The sequence below is a fragment of the Carassius gibelio genome, chromosome A17 (genome assembly GCF_023724105.1).
Source record: "Carassius gibelio isolate Cgi1373 ecotype wild population from Czech Republic chromosome A17, carGib1.2-hapl.c, whole genome shotgun sequence".
Classification (NCBI taxonomy): domain Eukaryota; kingdom Metazoa; phylum Chordata; class Actinopteri; order Cypriniformes; family Cyprinidae; genus Carassius; species Carassius gibelio.
The window spans coordinates 7,919,436-7,932,414 of record NC_068387.1 but is presented as its reverse complement, the minus strand read 5'-3'; the positions used below and the strand labels follow the sequence as shown (position 1 = coordinate 7,932,414).

At 40.0% G+C, this 12,979-nt stretch overlaps 1 pseudogene and 3 gene segments (V, D, J or C); 3 read left to right on the top strand and 1 right to left on the bottom strand.

The window, feature by feature from the left end:
• The first annotated feature begins 20 nt into the window (after positions 1-20).
• On the top strand, positions 21-716 carry LOC128031460 (T cell receptor alpha variable 9-1-like). The segment is given in 2 exon segments: positions 21-241; positions 315-716. Coding segments are annotated over 2 exon segments (378 nt in total).
• A 245-nt stretch (positions 717-961) lies between these two features.
• On the top strand, positions 962-1,479 carry LOC128031600 (T cell receptor alpha variable 13-1-like). The segment is given in 2 exon segments: positions 962-1,016; positions 1,151-1,479. Coding segments are annotated over 2 exon segments (375 nt in total).
• Positions 1,480-3,198: 1,719 nt separating this feature from the next.
• On the top strand, positions 3,199-4,307 carry LOC128031599 (T cell receptor beta variable 29-1-like). The segment is given in 4 exon segments: positions 3,199-3,291; positions 3,424-3,526; positions 3,603-3,914; positions 4,300-4,307. Coding segments are annotated over 4 exon segments (516 nt in total).
• A 3,833-nt stretch (positions 4,308-8,140) lies between these two features.
• On the bottom strand, positions 8,141-8,996 carry LOC128031598 (uncharacterized protein K02A2.6-like; annotated as a pseudogene).
• Positions 8,997-12,979: the final 3,983 nt, after the last annotated feature.

Genomic DNA, 12,979 nt, shown 5'->3' with positions numbered 1-12,979 from the left:
ACAAATGTTCACTTTATCTTTGACGCAAATCAAAAACATGCACAGTGTGAGCTGCACATCAAGTCTGATCTGTATCTCTGTGTAGGAAGGAATCTTGTTCTTTTTCATTCTTTTTCGTTTCATTCATCATTTGAGAACCTGTAAAGCTGAGCTGTATCAACATCCTAAAAGCACTTGGTAAAAAGACCTAGCATGATGAACACTCTCCTTAACATATTTGTATATCTAATGATGATAACAGGTATGATACAGTCATAGACTTGATAAATATTTACATACATTATACAGATTATTTCAGATTATTTTCTTCACAGTTGTCTGTCTTGGTGAAACTGTTCTCCAGACGCCTGAAGATCTACTGAAGAAACAAGATGAATCTGCTGTGATCACTTGTACTCACAAGATACCGAGCTATGACCGAATACTGTGGTACAAACAAAGTCAGGACTCATTGGGCTTAAAGTTGATGGGATACCTTATTGTTGAGTCTAAGAATAAAGAGCCTGGATTTGAAAACAAGATCAACTTGGAAGGAGATGGAAGAAATAAAGGCATTCTGACTCTCAGCAACCTCTCACCGACTGACAGTGCAGTGTATTTCTGTGCAGCATATTACACAGTGCTCAGAGTCACCTCTGTCTGATACAAAAACCTCTTTTAAACTGCTTATACTTCAAAAGCGTATATTTTATCATGTTCATCTCCACATCTGCAGGTTTTGATTCAGTGCCAATACTAAACACAACACACCTGCACGTCTTGCTTAAAGTGTTGCTTAATATCTTGTAGTATATGGTCAATTCAGTTCACATCCCAACTTCTTATAGGCAGAAACTTCTTTCTTAAATTCAGAATTTTGCCCCACCCTGAGATTACCATGATGTCATGAACTTACATCCTGTATTATCAACTAAAATTTGAATCCTCACAGAAGATTGTAATTTAACCTAGCCAGCCTCAATTTAACAAGATGAGGAACATCATTCTGTTGATTCTGATGCTGCACTGCGGCCAAGGTATTCAAACTATCTTTATTAAAACATTTAACATATTGACCTTTTCAATAGTTCTTGCTAGGATAGTGTCATTGAAATCTATGAGATATAAATAGAAATGGTTAAACTATATATTGATGTGATGATGTTTACAGCCAGCATTCTTGGTAAAAGTGTTGTCCAGACTCCTTCTGATCTCCTGAAGAAAGAAAATGAAGTTGCCGAGATCAAATGTACAAACAATGTCCAAAACTATGATGTCACACAATGGTACAAGCAAAGCCAGATCACCAAGGACCTTCAGTTCATGGGATACCTGAATATTAAACAAGTGGTCAAGGAGAATAAATTTAATGACAAGATCAAACTGGATGGAGATGGAAGAAATAATGTCACTCTGACTATCAACACGCTCACAGTGAATGACAGTGCAGTGTATTTCTGTGCAGCGTATTACACAGTGCTCAGAATCAGCTCGGTCTGATACAAAAACTGCACGATTATCAGTGACTGCAGATTCACTCCAACTTTGCACCTGGACTAGTGGTTCAGTGAGTCTAATGCATACAAGTATAGCTTAGCAATAAATATACAAGGGAATTTAAAAGGTTATTATATCGACGTGTCTTTTGTTGTTATTATTAATGATTTCTGAAGGGTTTAGCACATGCTTAGCATTTGAAAAAAAAAAACCCCTGAAAAATAATATTAGTGGAATTATGCTTCTCTTCATCACGTATTGAAGCATACCTTTATACTAGTGCATACTAGTGCAGTTCTATTACAGCTTCACACTTTGGAGATGTGAAAAGAGCGAAAATATGAAGCTCTTAAAAATGCTCCTGAAAGTGACAATGATGACAATGACACACATTACACTCATGTATTGCAATAGCTGGAGTGCTGTACAAAACGTAATAAAATGGCACTGACAATAATAGTCAACAGGTGGCATTGTAGCACAACTAATAAATGGCACATATACCAAAAAATATACAGTTTGATAATATCACAGAATGAAGTAAACTGTGCAGGTGCTACTTAAGAATATCATATTATTATAGATCCATCCAAAATACATCTGTAAACATGTTTTTAGTGTAGAACCTTAAAGAACATTTAGACATGGACACTGCTAAATACACTAATCACAGTTAGTCCTAAACAATTTCAATCACAAAATTATGAGTCAGAGTTTCCTTACTATGATTACAGAAAATACAAATACAGTTGTCAGTACACTTTACAAACTTTTGTTCAAATAGGGTAAACTTGAGCTGTCAGAATTTCCCTTTGGTGACATCACTTCCTCGATTGTCTTGATTATCTCATCAACTGTAACTACTCACAGCAGAGTCTCATACTGTAGCAGGGAAACAGCATGAATATGATTCTACTAAGTTTCTCTGTCACATTTATGTGGCTCACAGGTAATAATGTCTTTTATGAAGGGTTTCTTGATTTTTTTTATTGCAACAGCTACATGTAAATAATATTTTACTGAAATTTCTTACTAAATCTTTCATTTATTCGTCTCATTCCAGGTACCACTTTTGGTAACATTGTTCACCAGACTCCTTCTAAATCAATAAAGGACCGAGACAAATCAGCTGTGTTCATATGTTCACACGATATAGCAAGTTATTTCCAAATGATGTGGTACAAACAAACCCAGGGCACCCTGGAATTAAAACTAATGGGAATCCTTAATGGTGAAAATGATCAAATAGAAACAGAATTTAAAAACAAGATTTTTCTGAATGGAAACGGAAGGCGTAACGGCACTCTAACAATTAAAACCCTCACAGTGAATGACAGTGCAGTGTATTTCTGTGCAGCATATGACACAGTGCTCTAAACTCCCTCTGTCTAATACAAAAACTTGGCACTGTTACAGAAATAGTTTATCAACAAAAAGATCCAGACTTTGCTTTCTAACTATATTTGTGGCAACCTTTTGATTCTTTGCCAATAATGAGCAATAATGAGATGTGGGTGTAAAAGAAAATATCTTACCAGTGTATGATTCTAAGCAATTATTATTGCTTGTGCTTACTAAAGAAAGCATCATTATTACTCACACTTCCTAATATTAATGACTGGTCATTTACACAAACCCTTCAAAGTGAGGTGAAGGAATGAAGCATTTACATTGAGCTGTATTGTGTATTGCTGTACACCCAAAGCACTTTACAATCATATCATGGGATCTCTCCTCAACCACCAGCAGTGTGCTGCATCCACCTGGAGTACAGAGTACAACGGCACCAGCACGCTCACCACGCACCAGCTAAAGGTGCAGAAGAGAGAGACAGATATTTGAATTAGAAAAAAAGATTTTATTAATAATCAGAGCTTGGAGTAATAATATGCATATTATTATTCGTTACTGTAACCACCTATGATGTCATATCCTGTTCAACAAAAGCTAGAGTTTGAATCAGTTCAAAGGTTGAGCCTCACTCTCCCATCAAAACTCAACATGACTATTGCTATTATTACATTGATTCTGCTGCTGCACTGCAGTCTAGGTATGTACAACTTTATCATCCTCGACTGAAACAATAAACTGACATTCTTATTAATTCAATTTAATTTTGTCCACAGCTGCTGTGGGTGGAGATGGTGTTTTTCAAGAGCCTAAAATTCTCTGGGAACCAAAGAACGGTTCTGCTTCTTTGAACTGCAATCACAATAAGGACAGTTCATACTACCAGATGTACTGGTACCGACAGCGTCCAGGAGAGACTATGAGGCTCATTGTACTCACTGTGGCTAACAGTAAACCAGACTTTGGAGATGTTGACGATGAGAAGAAATTTGAAGCTCACAAAAGTGTTGCTGTAAGTGGATCGTTGAAAGTGAAAGATCTAGAGCCAGGCGACAGTGGCATATATTTCTGTGCCGTGAGTCAACACAGTGTGTCAAAGGCTGGAGAATGCTGTACAAAAACATTCGGTGCAGAAAAAGACAATGATAGCATTAGTCAACAGGTGGCAGTCTGGTATAACAATAAGCAACATTTCAAAACAGTCGAGGTGAAAATTTTTTTTTTTTCTTCAAATAAACACTTGTTTATAGAATACAGAAATGCAAAAACATGTGCCAAGGATGGCCAAACAATACATAACATTTATAATTAGGATATAAAGAGAGAAGAGAAAAAAAGCCTTAACAAAAAAAAAAACATATTATATTATAATAACCAATATTTCATACAGAGTATAATATTATTCAATAGAAATTATACAACAATTCCAAAAAGTGAGCATAAATTCAAAGTTTTTGTTGAGTTTTGTTACAGGAGTTTGACAAATATTCAATATAGGCTTTTTCATTTCATTTTATTGCCTTGTATTTTCAGGGTTTGTATTTTCTGGGTCGGAAATGTAACAGTTGTTTATTTAAGATGTGAATATTTCACTTCAAAACATTTCACACACATTCATAATAAAAAATAAATCAATGATTCATATTCACCTTCCAAAATTTTCTTTAGAAATTGTTAATCTGTTTAAAAATATGATGTATAATTTTCCATCCACTTTATTCACTTTACAAATTGGCTTCCACAAATTCAAAATCCGGAAGCTGCAGTGATAGCAGTAGAGTACCGATACATGATCTCCAGCTGCTGTTAGTCTGGTCCGCTTACCATTCACATTGACATTACACTGACCTTAAAGAGACCAAAAGTCATAGGGATACGAGACCTATTTAAGTGATTTCGGTCCACTTGTTTGGTGTGCACCAATTTCGGGTGGCAGCATTCACACTTAATCAAATTAATCAGAGCAATCCACCAGGTTTCGTTTTAATCGAACCAAACATGGCAAATGTGTATACACCTTAAGAGGGAGAAAAGCTGTACCTTTGTGTGAAAATATTGATAAAACGTTGTGCTTGGTTTAAGGCTAAAGTTTTTGTTCATGTTTTAACAGGACACACTGCAGCATATGTGAGTTAATGTGTCTAGTTTTTGTGGATGAGTTTAAAGGGTTAGTTCACCCAAAAATGAAAATGATGTCATTAATGACTCACCCTCATGTCGTTCCAAACCTGTAAGACCTCCATTCATCTTCCGAACACAGTTTAAGATATTTTAGATTTAGTCCGAGAGCTTTCTGTCCCTCCATTGAAATTTTTTTGTACGGTATACTGTCCATGTCCAGAAAGTGAACTGCTGTGAAGAGAGAAATGAAGATGAACACAGAGCCGAGCCAGATTACGAACGAACGATTGACTCATTCTCGGATCAAGAACCGTTTCTGTCAGACGCGTCCTATTCCAGAATCGAGGAGCTGATGATACTGCACATGTGTTGTGTGATTCAGTGTGAAGCAGACTGGCACACAGCATGTCTGAACCGAACTGATTCTTTTGATGATTGATTCTGAACTGATTCTGTGCTAATGTTATGAGCGCGGGTAAACCGAAGGCTGAATGAAGGCCAATCATTGCCAATGACTTCATTACGTCGTGAACCGGTGAAACGTTTTTTTTTTCCAACTGGTTTATTGAATTGAACTGTCCGAAAGAACCGGTTCGCGGAAAAGAATCAAACTTCCCATCACTACTGGTGATCCGAAAACGTCTCTAGGTTACGTATGTAACCCTAGTTCCTTGAGGGAATGAGACGCTGCGTCAAATGCGCTTTGGGGAACACGTTTAGCATGAGCGACTCTGAATATGATATCTAATCTGTCTTATAGAAGAGCGTGACGTCACTGGGGGGGGGGGGGGGGGGGGGTGACGTAAGCGATCAGGAAGCTATAAAGGTACGAGCTGCGCAGCTGGCGTCAGCTTCGAGTACCAGCAAGCGCCGGCAGGGGTGCCGGGGGTATGGCCACGAGATGCAGCATCTCGTTCCCTCGAGGAACTAGGGTTACATATGTAACCTAGAGACGTTCCTCTTCAGGAACTCGAGCTGCGTCAAATGCGCTTTGGGGAACGAGTACCAACGCCGCCAGACTACCAAACCCCTGCCTAGTGTGTATCTGAAGATCACAGCTTAGGACGAGAGTCTTATGTTGCCGACTCAGGACAATAGATAAACACTTTTTATCTAAACATATAGAGCAACACGCACACGTTGTTTTCTTGGTTCACTGCTTCTTCAACTGCTTTATTCAATACAGACATCAACCAATAATAGTTCACTGCTGCCCCCTAGTGGTTCAGTCTTTATATAACACAACATTTAGATGCATACATAACATTTCCTCCCCACTGAGATAGAATGTCATGAACATTAACATTCAACATTTTGTTTAAACAAAACAATACACTTTTCATGTACGACAATAAAGGTACAATTACCTTTTTTTTACTTACAACAACAAATTAGGAATATCTCAGTGGTTGTATAACTTATATGTTGAAAGAATATGTCTCTCACTCAAACTGTGCTATAACCCTCTATTAACTAATTACTGCTCACTCATCACGGTAACGAGCTGGTGGTCTTTTTATCCTCACAGGATAACGTTTCACTGTCTCGGTTATCTGAGGATGTTACGTAGATGGTGGTTCAGTGGACTGGTGTGTTTTTAATGTTTCTTTGATTTCTGGAACTTGAACATCCTTCTTTTCTAATAAAGGAGTATTTGAGTGCAGTGTGGTGCCACTATCACTAGGAGGTAGTAACACCTGTGGGCTTACAGTATGATTCACTGCAGTTTGCTGAGGCTCTGTATCTGGGCGTCTCAACATCTGGTCCACGTGGCGTTTCCATACCCCTGGCGATCCCACATTCACCTTGTACGACACCGGTCCAGTCTTTTCTCTCACCACACCTTGTGCCCACTTTTCTTCCCCCTTTCTATAATCACGCATAAGAACTGACTCTCCTACCTCAAACTGTTTGATCTTAGCGTGATCCTGGCGCCGTTGTTGTTGGGCATCCTGTAACCTGTGTACAGCTCCAGCCACACTTGGTTTTAAACAATCCAATCGAGAGCGCAGCCTGCGTCCAAGAAACAACATTGCCGGTGTTTCTTTCTTTGTTGCGTGCGGGGTGTTTCTGTATGTTAATAGAAATGCCTCAAGTCATTGACGCACCTGTGCTGTGCCTTTGGATGCCTTTAAAGCATGTTTGAAAGTCTGCATGAACCGTTCGGCCAGGCCATTGGTGGCTGGATGGTATGGCGCTGAGCGGATGTGTTTTTCAGGAATGTACTGAATTCTTCCACACAGAACTGCGGTCGGTTGTCACTCACAAGGATGTGTGGAATGCCATACCGACTAAACAGTCCCCTGAGCACTTGAATGGTCATACAGGCAGTGGTGCTCTTCATGATATGCACCTCTGGTCACTTTGAATGTGCATCCACCACGACCAAGTACATATGTCCTTCAAATGGACCTGCAAAGTCCACATGTATCCTTTCCCAAGGACTGGAGGGCCACATCCAAGAGTGTAAAGGTGCTAGTCCAGGGTCTTTTTGTACGCTCTGACAGGAGTGGCAAGATTTGACCTTTAGTTCCATTTGAGCGTCTATACCGGGCCACCATACATAGCTGGGTGCCAGGCTTTTCATCCTCACTACACCTGGATGTGATGAATGGACCTCTTCCAGAACTCGAGGGCGCAGTTTAGGTGGTACGATAACTCTCCCACCCCACATGAGGCATCCCTGTTGGGCTGTGAGCTCATGCTAGCGCTGCAGATAGGGTGACAGCTCTTCACCTGCATTCTTAGCAGCTGGAAAACGACCAGTTGAGACCATTTCTAGGACCCGAGCCAAGATAGGGTGAGCCAAGGTATTTCCTTTGATCTCGGTGCTACTGACTGGTAAGTTTTCTAACTGAGATGTGTAAAATACCTCTACTGCGCCTTGCTTCTCTTTATGCGTGTAGTGTAGTGGCAGTCGTGACAGCCTGTCGGCATTTGCATGTAAGGCACCTTTTCGGTATTGAATGGTGTAATCATGAGCTGACAGGAGCAGTGCCCAACGCTGCATTTGAGCTGCAGCCATTGATGATGTACTTTTCGATGGACTCAGGATGGAGGTCAACGGGCGATGGTCAGTGATTAGAACAAACTTGTTACCATAAAGGTACTGGTGAAACTTTCGTATTCCAAAAACTATCGCTAGCGCCTCCTTCTCATTATGAGTATAGTTTTGTTCCGCTTTGCTGAGTGCTCACTGCCACGTCCACTGCCATTTCTTCCCTTTATTTAGCAGATCATTCTGTGGTTTCATGATAGTAGCTAAATCGGGAATGAAACATCCGTAAAAGTTCAGCATTCATAGGAACGATCGTAGCTGACTGACATCCCCAGGTGCAGGTGCTTCCACAATAGCACGTACCTTCTCTGGTGATTTGTGGAGTCCCTCTGCGTCAATGATATGCCCTAAGTATTACAGACTCCTGGAAAAACAGGCACTTCTCAGACTTGAGATGCAGACCGTGTTCCACTAGCCTGCCCAGGACTGCATCCAGAGTTTTTAGGTGTGTCATTTCTTCTGAACCACTAATCAGTATGTCGTCCAGGTAGCAATGTGTATACGGCAGTCCGAGAAGCACTTGGTCCATAGCCTTTTGAAATAAGGCGGGTGATGAAGCTAACCCAAACGGTAAACGATTAAAACGGAATAGCCCTTTTTGTGTCAAAATAGTCAGCAGCTCCCTAGACTTCTCTTCTTCCTCCATCTGTAGATAAGCGTTTGATAAGTCTAGCTTACTAAAGCGTTGGCCTCCTGCTAGAGAGGCAAAAAGATCCTTAATGCGTGGAATCGGATACTTATCCACGCACAGAGATAGGTTGATGGTGATCTTGAAATCTCCACAGAGCCTTACTGTGCCATCCTTTTTGCTGACAGGCACCACGGGCGTGGCCCAATTACTGTGTTCCACGGGTGAGATCACTCCCAGTTCTGTCAGTCGCTTTAGTTCAGCCTCGACTCGGGGTCGTAGAGCATATGGCACATTACGTGGTGGGCAAAATTTTGGAACACTGTTAGGTTTAACAGTCAATGTGGCCGTAATTCCCTTCATTGTGCCTAGATTATTAGAGAAAACAGAGGAGTGTCTCTTTAACACAGACACCAAGTTGTCTTTCTCTTTTTGCTCAATTGCATGCACTGTCTTTAAATCTTTCCAGTTCAGTTTAATTACTCTCAGCCACTCTCTGCCAAACAATGCGGGTGCATCCACTTTAACTACATACAAAGGCAAATCAGCACATTGCTTGTTTAACCTTACTTGCACTTTGATGACCCCTTCTGGTGCCAACGGCTCTCCAGTGTATGTCTTGAGCATTATATCAGTGGGTTGCTGTGGTAGCTGGCTCAGCGTGCTTTTATATACCCAAGGGATCAACGATACAGCAGCCCCTGTATCCAATTCCATCTCCATTTTCTTGCCATTACAACAGGCAGCACTGAGATTCGTGAATATTTCCCTTTTTGTGACATGGCATAAAGTCCCAACTCACAGTCAGTGTCAGATTTATTTCCCTCACTTTCACTATCATCGTCTCTTGTCTCAACGTGATAAATTCTCTTCTTTTTACTTTTTACACTGCGCTTACTTGTATTACATTTCTGTTCAGGTTTTTCCACTTTCTGTTTCCATTCTCGGTCACGACCATTCTTTACTCTGCTTTTGCACATGCGCTTCGTGTGGCCTTTCCTCCCACACTGATGACAGTCACGATCATTGTACCAGCAGTTTTCATCATTATGATCAGTTTTCCCGCAACGCCAGCATTTTTGAGAAAACACCGCGTTCACTTTCAGGGAGCCACTTAAACTGCTGCACGTCACGCGCGGCTGTTTCAGCCGATATCGCGTAATCGACTGCTTTCTGAAACGTGAGATCTTTTTCTGTCAAAAGGCGCTTCTGTACAGTTTCACTTTTAAGTCCACACACAAATCTGTCCCTTAGTGCGTCTTCTAAGTAAGCAACAAACTCACAATGTTCTGAAAGTCCTTTCAATACCACCACATATTGCGCCACTGTCTCTCCTTCTCCCTGGTTTCACTTGTGAAAACGAAATCTCTCCGCAATTACGAGTGGCTTTGGAGCGAAATGAGCCTGCAACGCTCCCACAATATTGTCATAGTCCATCTCCCCAGGCTTTTCGGGAGCAACTAAACTACGAAGCAATCCATAAGTTTTTGATCCGAGCACACTCAACAGTACCGGTACTCTTTTTGCGTCCCTGATCTCATTAGCCAAGACATAATGCTCAAAAAGTTTAATGTACGTTGCCCACTGCTCACCGGACTCATCGAAGGGATCCATATGTCCAATTATTCCAGCCATGATGTGTCTGCTTCTAGTCTCTGTCACTGTAACGTTAGACTCTTCGGAAGAAGACTGATCCATCAACTCTTTACAGTTACCCTAGCTCACTAGCTCGGTGCTAGAATCTTGCAAAAGTATGAGGCGTGGACCACCCCGCAGCATTGCAGATGTCCAGCATTGACACACCTGCTAGAAAGGCCTCGGAGGACGCCATACCCCGTGTAGAGGGAGCCTTGGCTCCCGACAGCGGGGGACAACCAGAGGACAGTGCATACTAGTGCAGTTCTTTTACAGCTGCACACTTTGGAGATGTTAAAAGAGTGAAAATATGAAGCTCTTAAAATTGCTCCTGAAAGTGACAATGATGACAATGACACACATGACACTCATGTATTGCAATAGCTGGAGTGCTGTACAAAACGTAAAATGGCACTGACAGTAATAGTCAACAGGTGGCATTGTAGCACTAACTAATAAATGGCACATATACCAAAAATATACAGTTTGATAATATCACAGTATGAAGTAAACTCTGCAGGTGCTACTTAAGAATATCATATTATTATAGATCCATCCAAAATACATCTGTAAACATGTTTTTAGTGTAGAACCTTAAAGAACATTTAGACATGGACACTGCTAAATACAATTAAATCACAAAATTATGAGTCAGAGTTTCCTTACTATGATTACAGAAAATACAAATACAGTTGTCAGTACACTTTACAAACTTTTGTTCAAATAGGGTAAACTTGAGCTGTCAGAATTTCCCTTTGGTGACATCACTTCCTCCCTTGTCTTTATTATCTCATCAACTGTAACTACCCACAGCAGAGTCTCATACTGTAGCAGGGAAACAGCATGAATACGATTCTACTAAGTTTCTCTGTCACATTTATGTGGCTCACAGGTAATAATGTCTTTTATGAAGGGTTTCTTGATTTTTATCGCAACAGCTACATGTAAATAATCTTTTACTGAAATTTGATATTAAATCTTTCATTTATTCGTCTCATTCCAGGTACCACTTTTGGTAACATTGTTCACCAGACTCCTTCTAAATCAATAAAGGACCGAGACAAATCAGCTGTGTTCATATGTTCACACGATATAGCAAGTTATTTCCAAATGATGTGGTACAAACAAACCCAGAGCACCCTGGAATTAAAACTAATGGGAATCCTTAATGGTGAAAATGATCAAATAGAAACAGAATTTAAAAACAAGATTTTTCTGAATGGAAACGGAAGGCGTAACGGCACTCTAACAATTAAAACCCTCACAGTGAATGACAGTGCAGTGTATTTCTGTGCAGCATATGACACAGTGCTCTAAACTCCCTCTGTCTAATACAAAAACTTGGCACTGTTACAGAAATAGTTTATCAACAAAAAGATCCAGCCTTTGCTTTCTAACTATATTTGTGGCAAGCTTTTGATTCTTTGCCAATAATGAGCAATAATGAGATGTGGGTGTAAAAGAAAATATCTTACCAGTGTATGATTCTAAGCAATTATTATTGCTTGTGCTTACTAAAGAAAGCATCATTATTACTCACACTTCCTAATATTAATGACTGGTCATTTACACAAACCCTTCAAAGTGAGGTGAATGAATGAAGCATTTACATAGAGCTGTATTGTGTATTGCTGTACACCCAAAGCACTTTACAATCATATCATGGGATCTCTCCTCAACCACCAGCAGTGTGCTGCATCCACCTGGAGTACAGAGTACAACGGCACCAGCACGCTCACCACGCACCAGCTAAAGGTGCAGAAGAGAGAGACAGATATTTGAATTAGAAAAAAATATTTTATTAATAATCAGAGCTTGGAGTAATAATATGCATATTATTATTCGTTACTGTAACCACCTATGATGTCATATCCTGTTCAACAAAAGCTAGAGTTTGAATCAGTTCAAAGGTTGAGACTCACTGTCCCGTCAAACCTCAACATGACTAGTGCTATTATTACATTGATTCTGCTGCTGCACTGCAGTCAAGGTATGTACAACTTTATCATCCTCGACTGAAACAATGACCTGACATTCTTATTAATTTAATTTAATTTTGTCCACAGCTGCTGTTGGTGGAGATGATGTTTTTCAAGAGCCTAAAATTCTCTGGGAACCAAAGAACGGTTCTGCTTCTTTGAATTGCAATCACAAAAAGCCTATTTCATACAACCAGATGTACTGGTACCGACAGCGTCCAGGAGAGACTATGAGGCTCATTGTATTCACTGTGGCTGGTGGTAATCCAGAATTTGGAGATGTTGAAAAGAAGAAATATGAAGCTCACAAAAGTGTTGCTGTAAGTGGATCGTTGAAAGTGAAAGATCTGGAGCCAGACGACAGTGGCATATATTTCTGTGCCGTGAGTGAACACAGTGTGTCAAAGGCTGGAGAATGCTGTACAAAAACATTCGGTGCAGAAAAAGACAATGACAGCATTAGTCAACAGGTGGCAGTCTGGTATAACAATAAGCAAAGTTTCAAAACAGTCGAGCTGAAAAAAATAAAAAAAATAAACGCTTGTTTATAGAATAGAGAAGTGCAAAAACATGTGCCAAGGATGGCCAAACAATACATAACAATTATAATTAGGATATAAAGAGAGAAGAGAAAAAAAACCTTAACAAAAAAAAAAAAAAACATATTATATTATAATAACCAATATTTCATACAGAGTATAATATTATTAAAATAGAAATTATACAAAAATT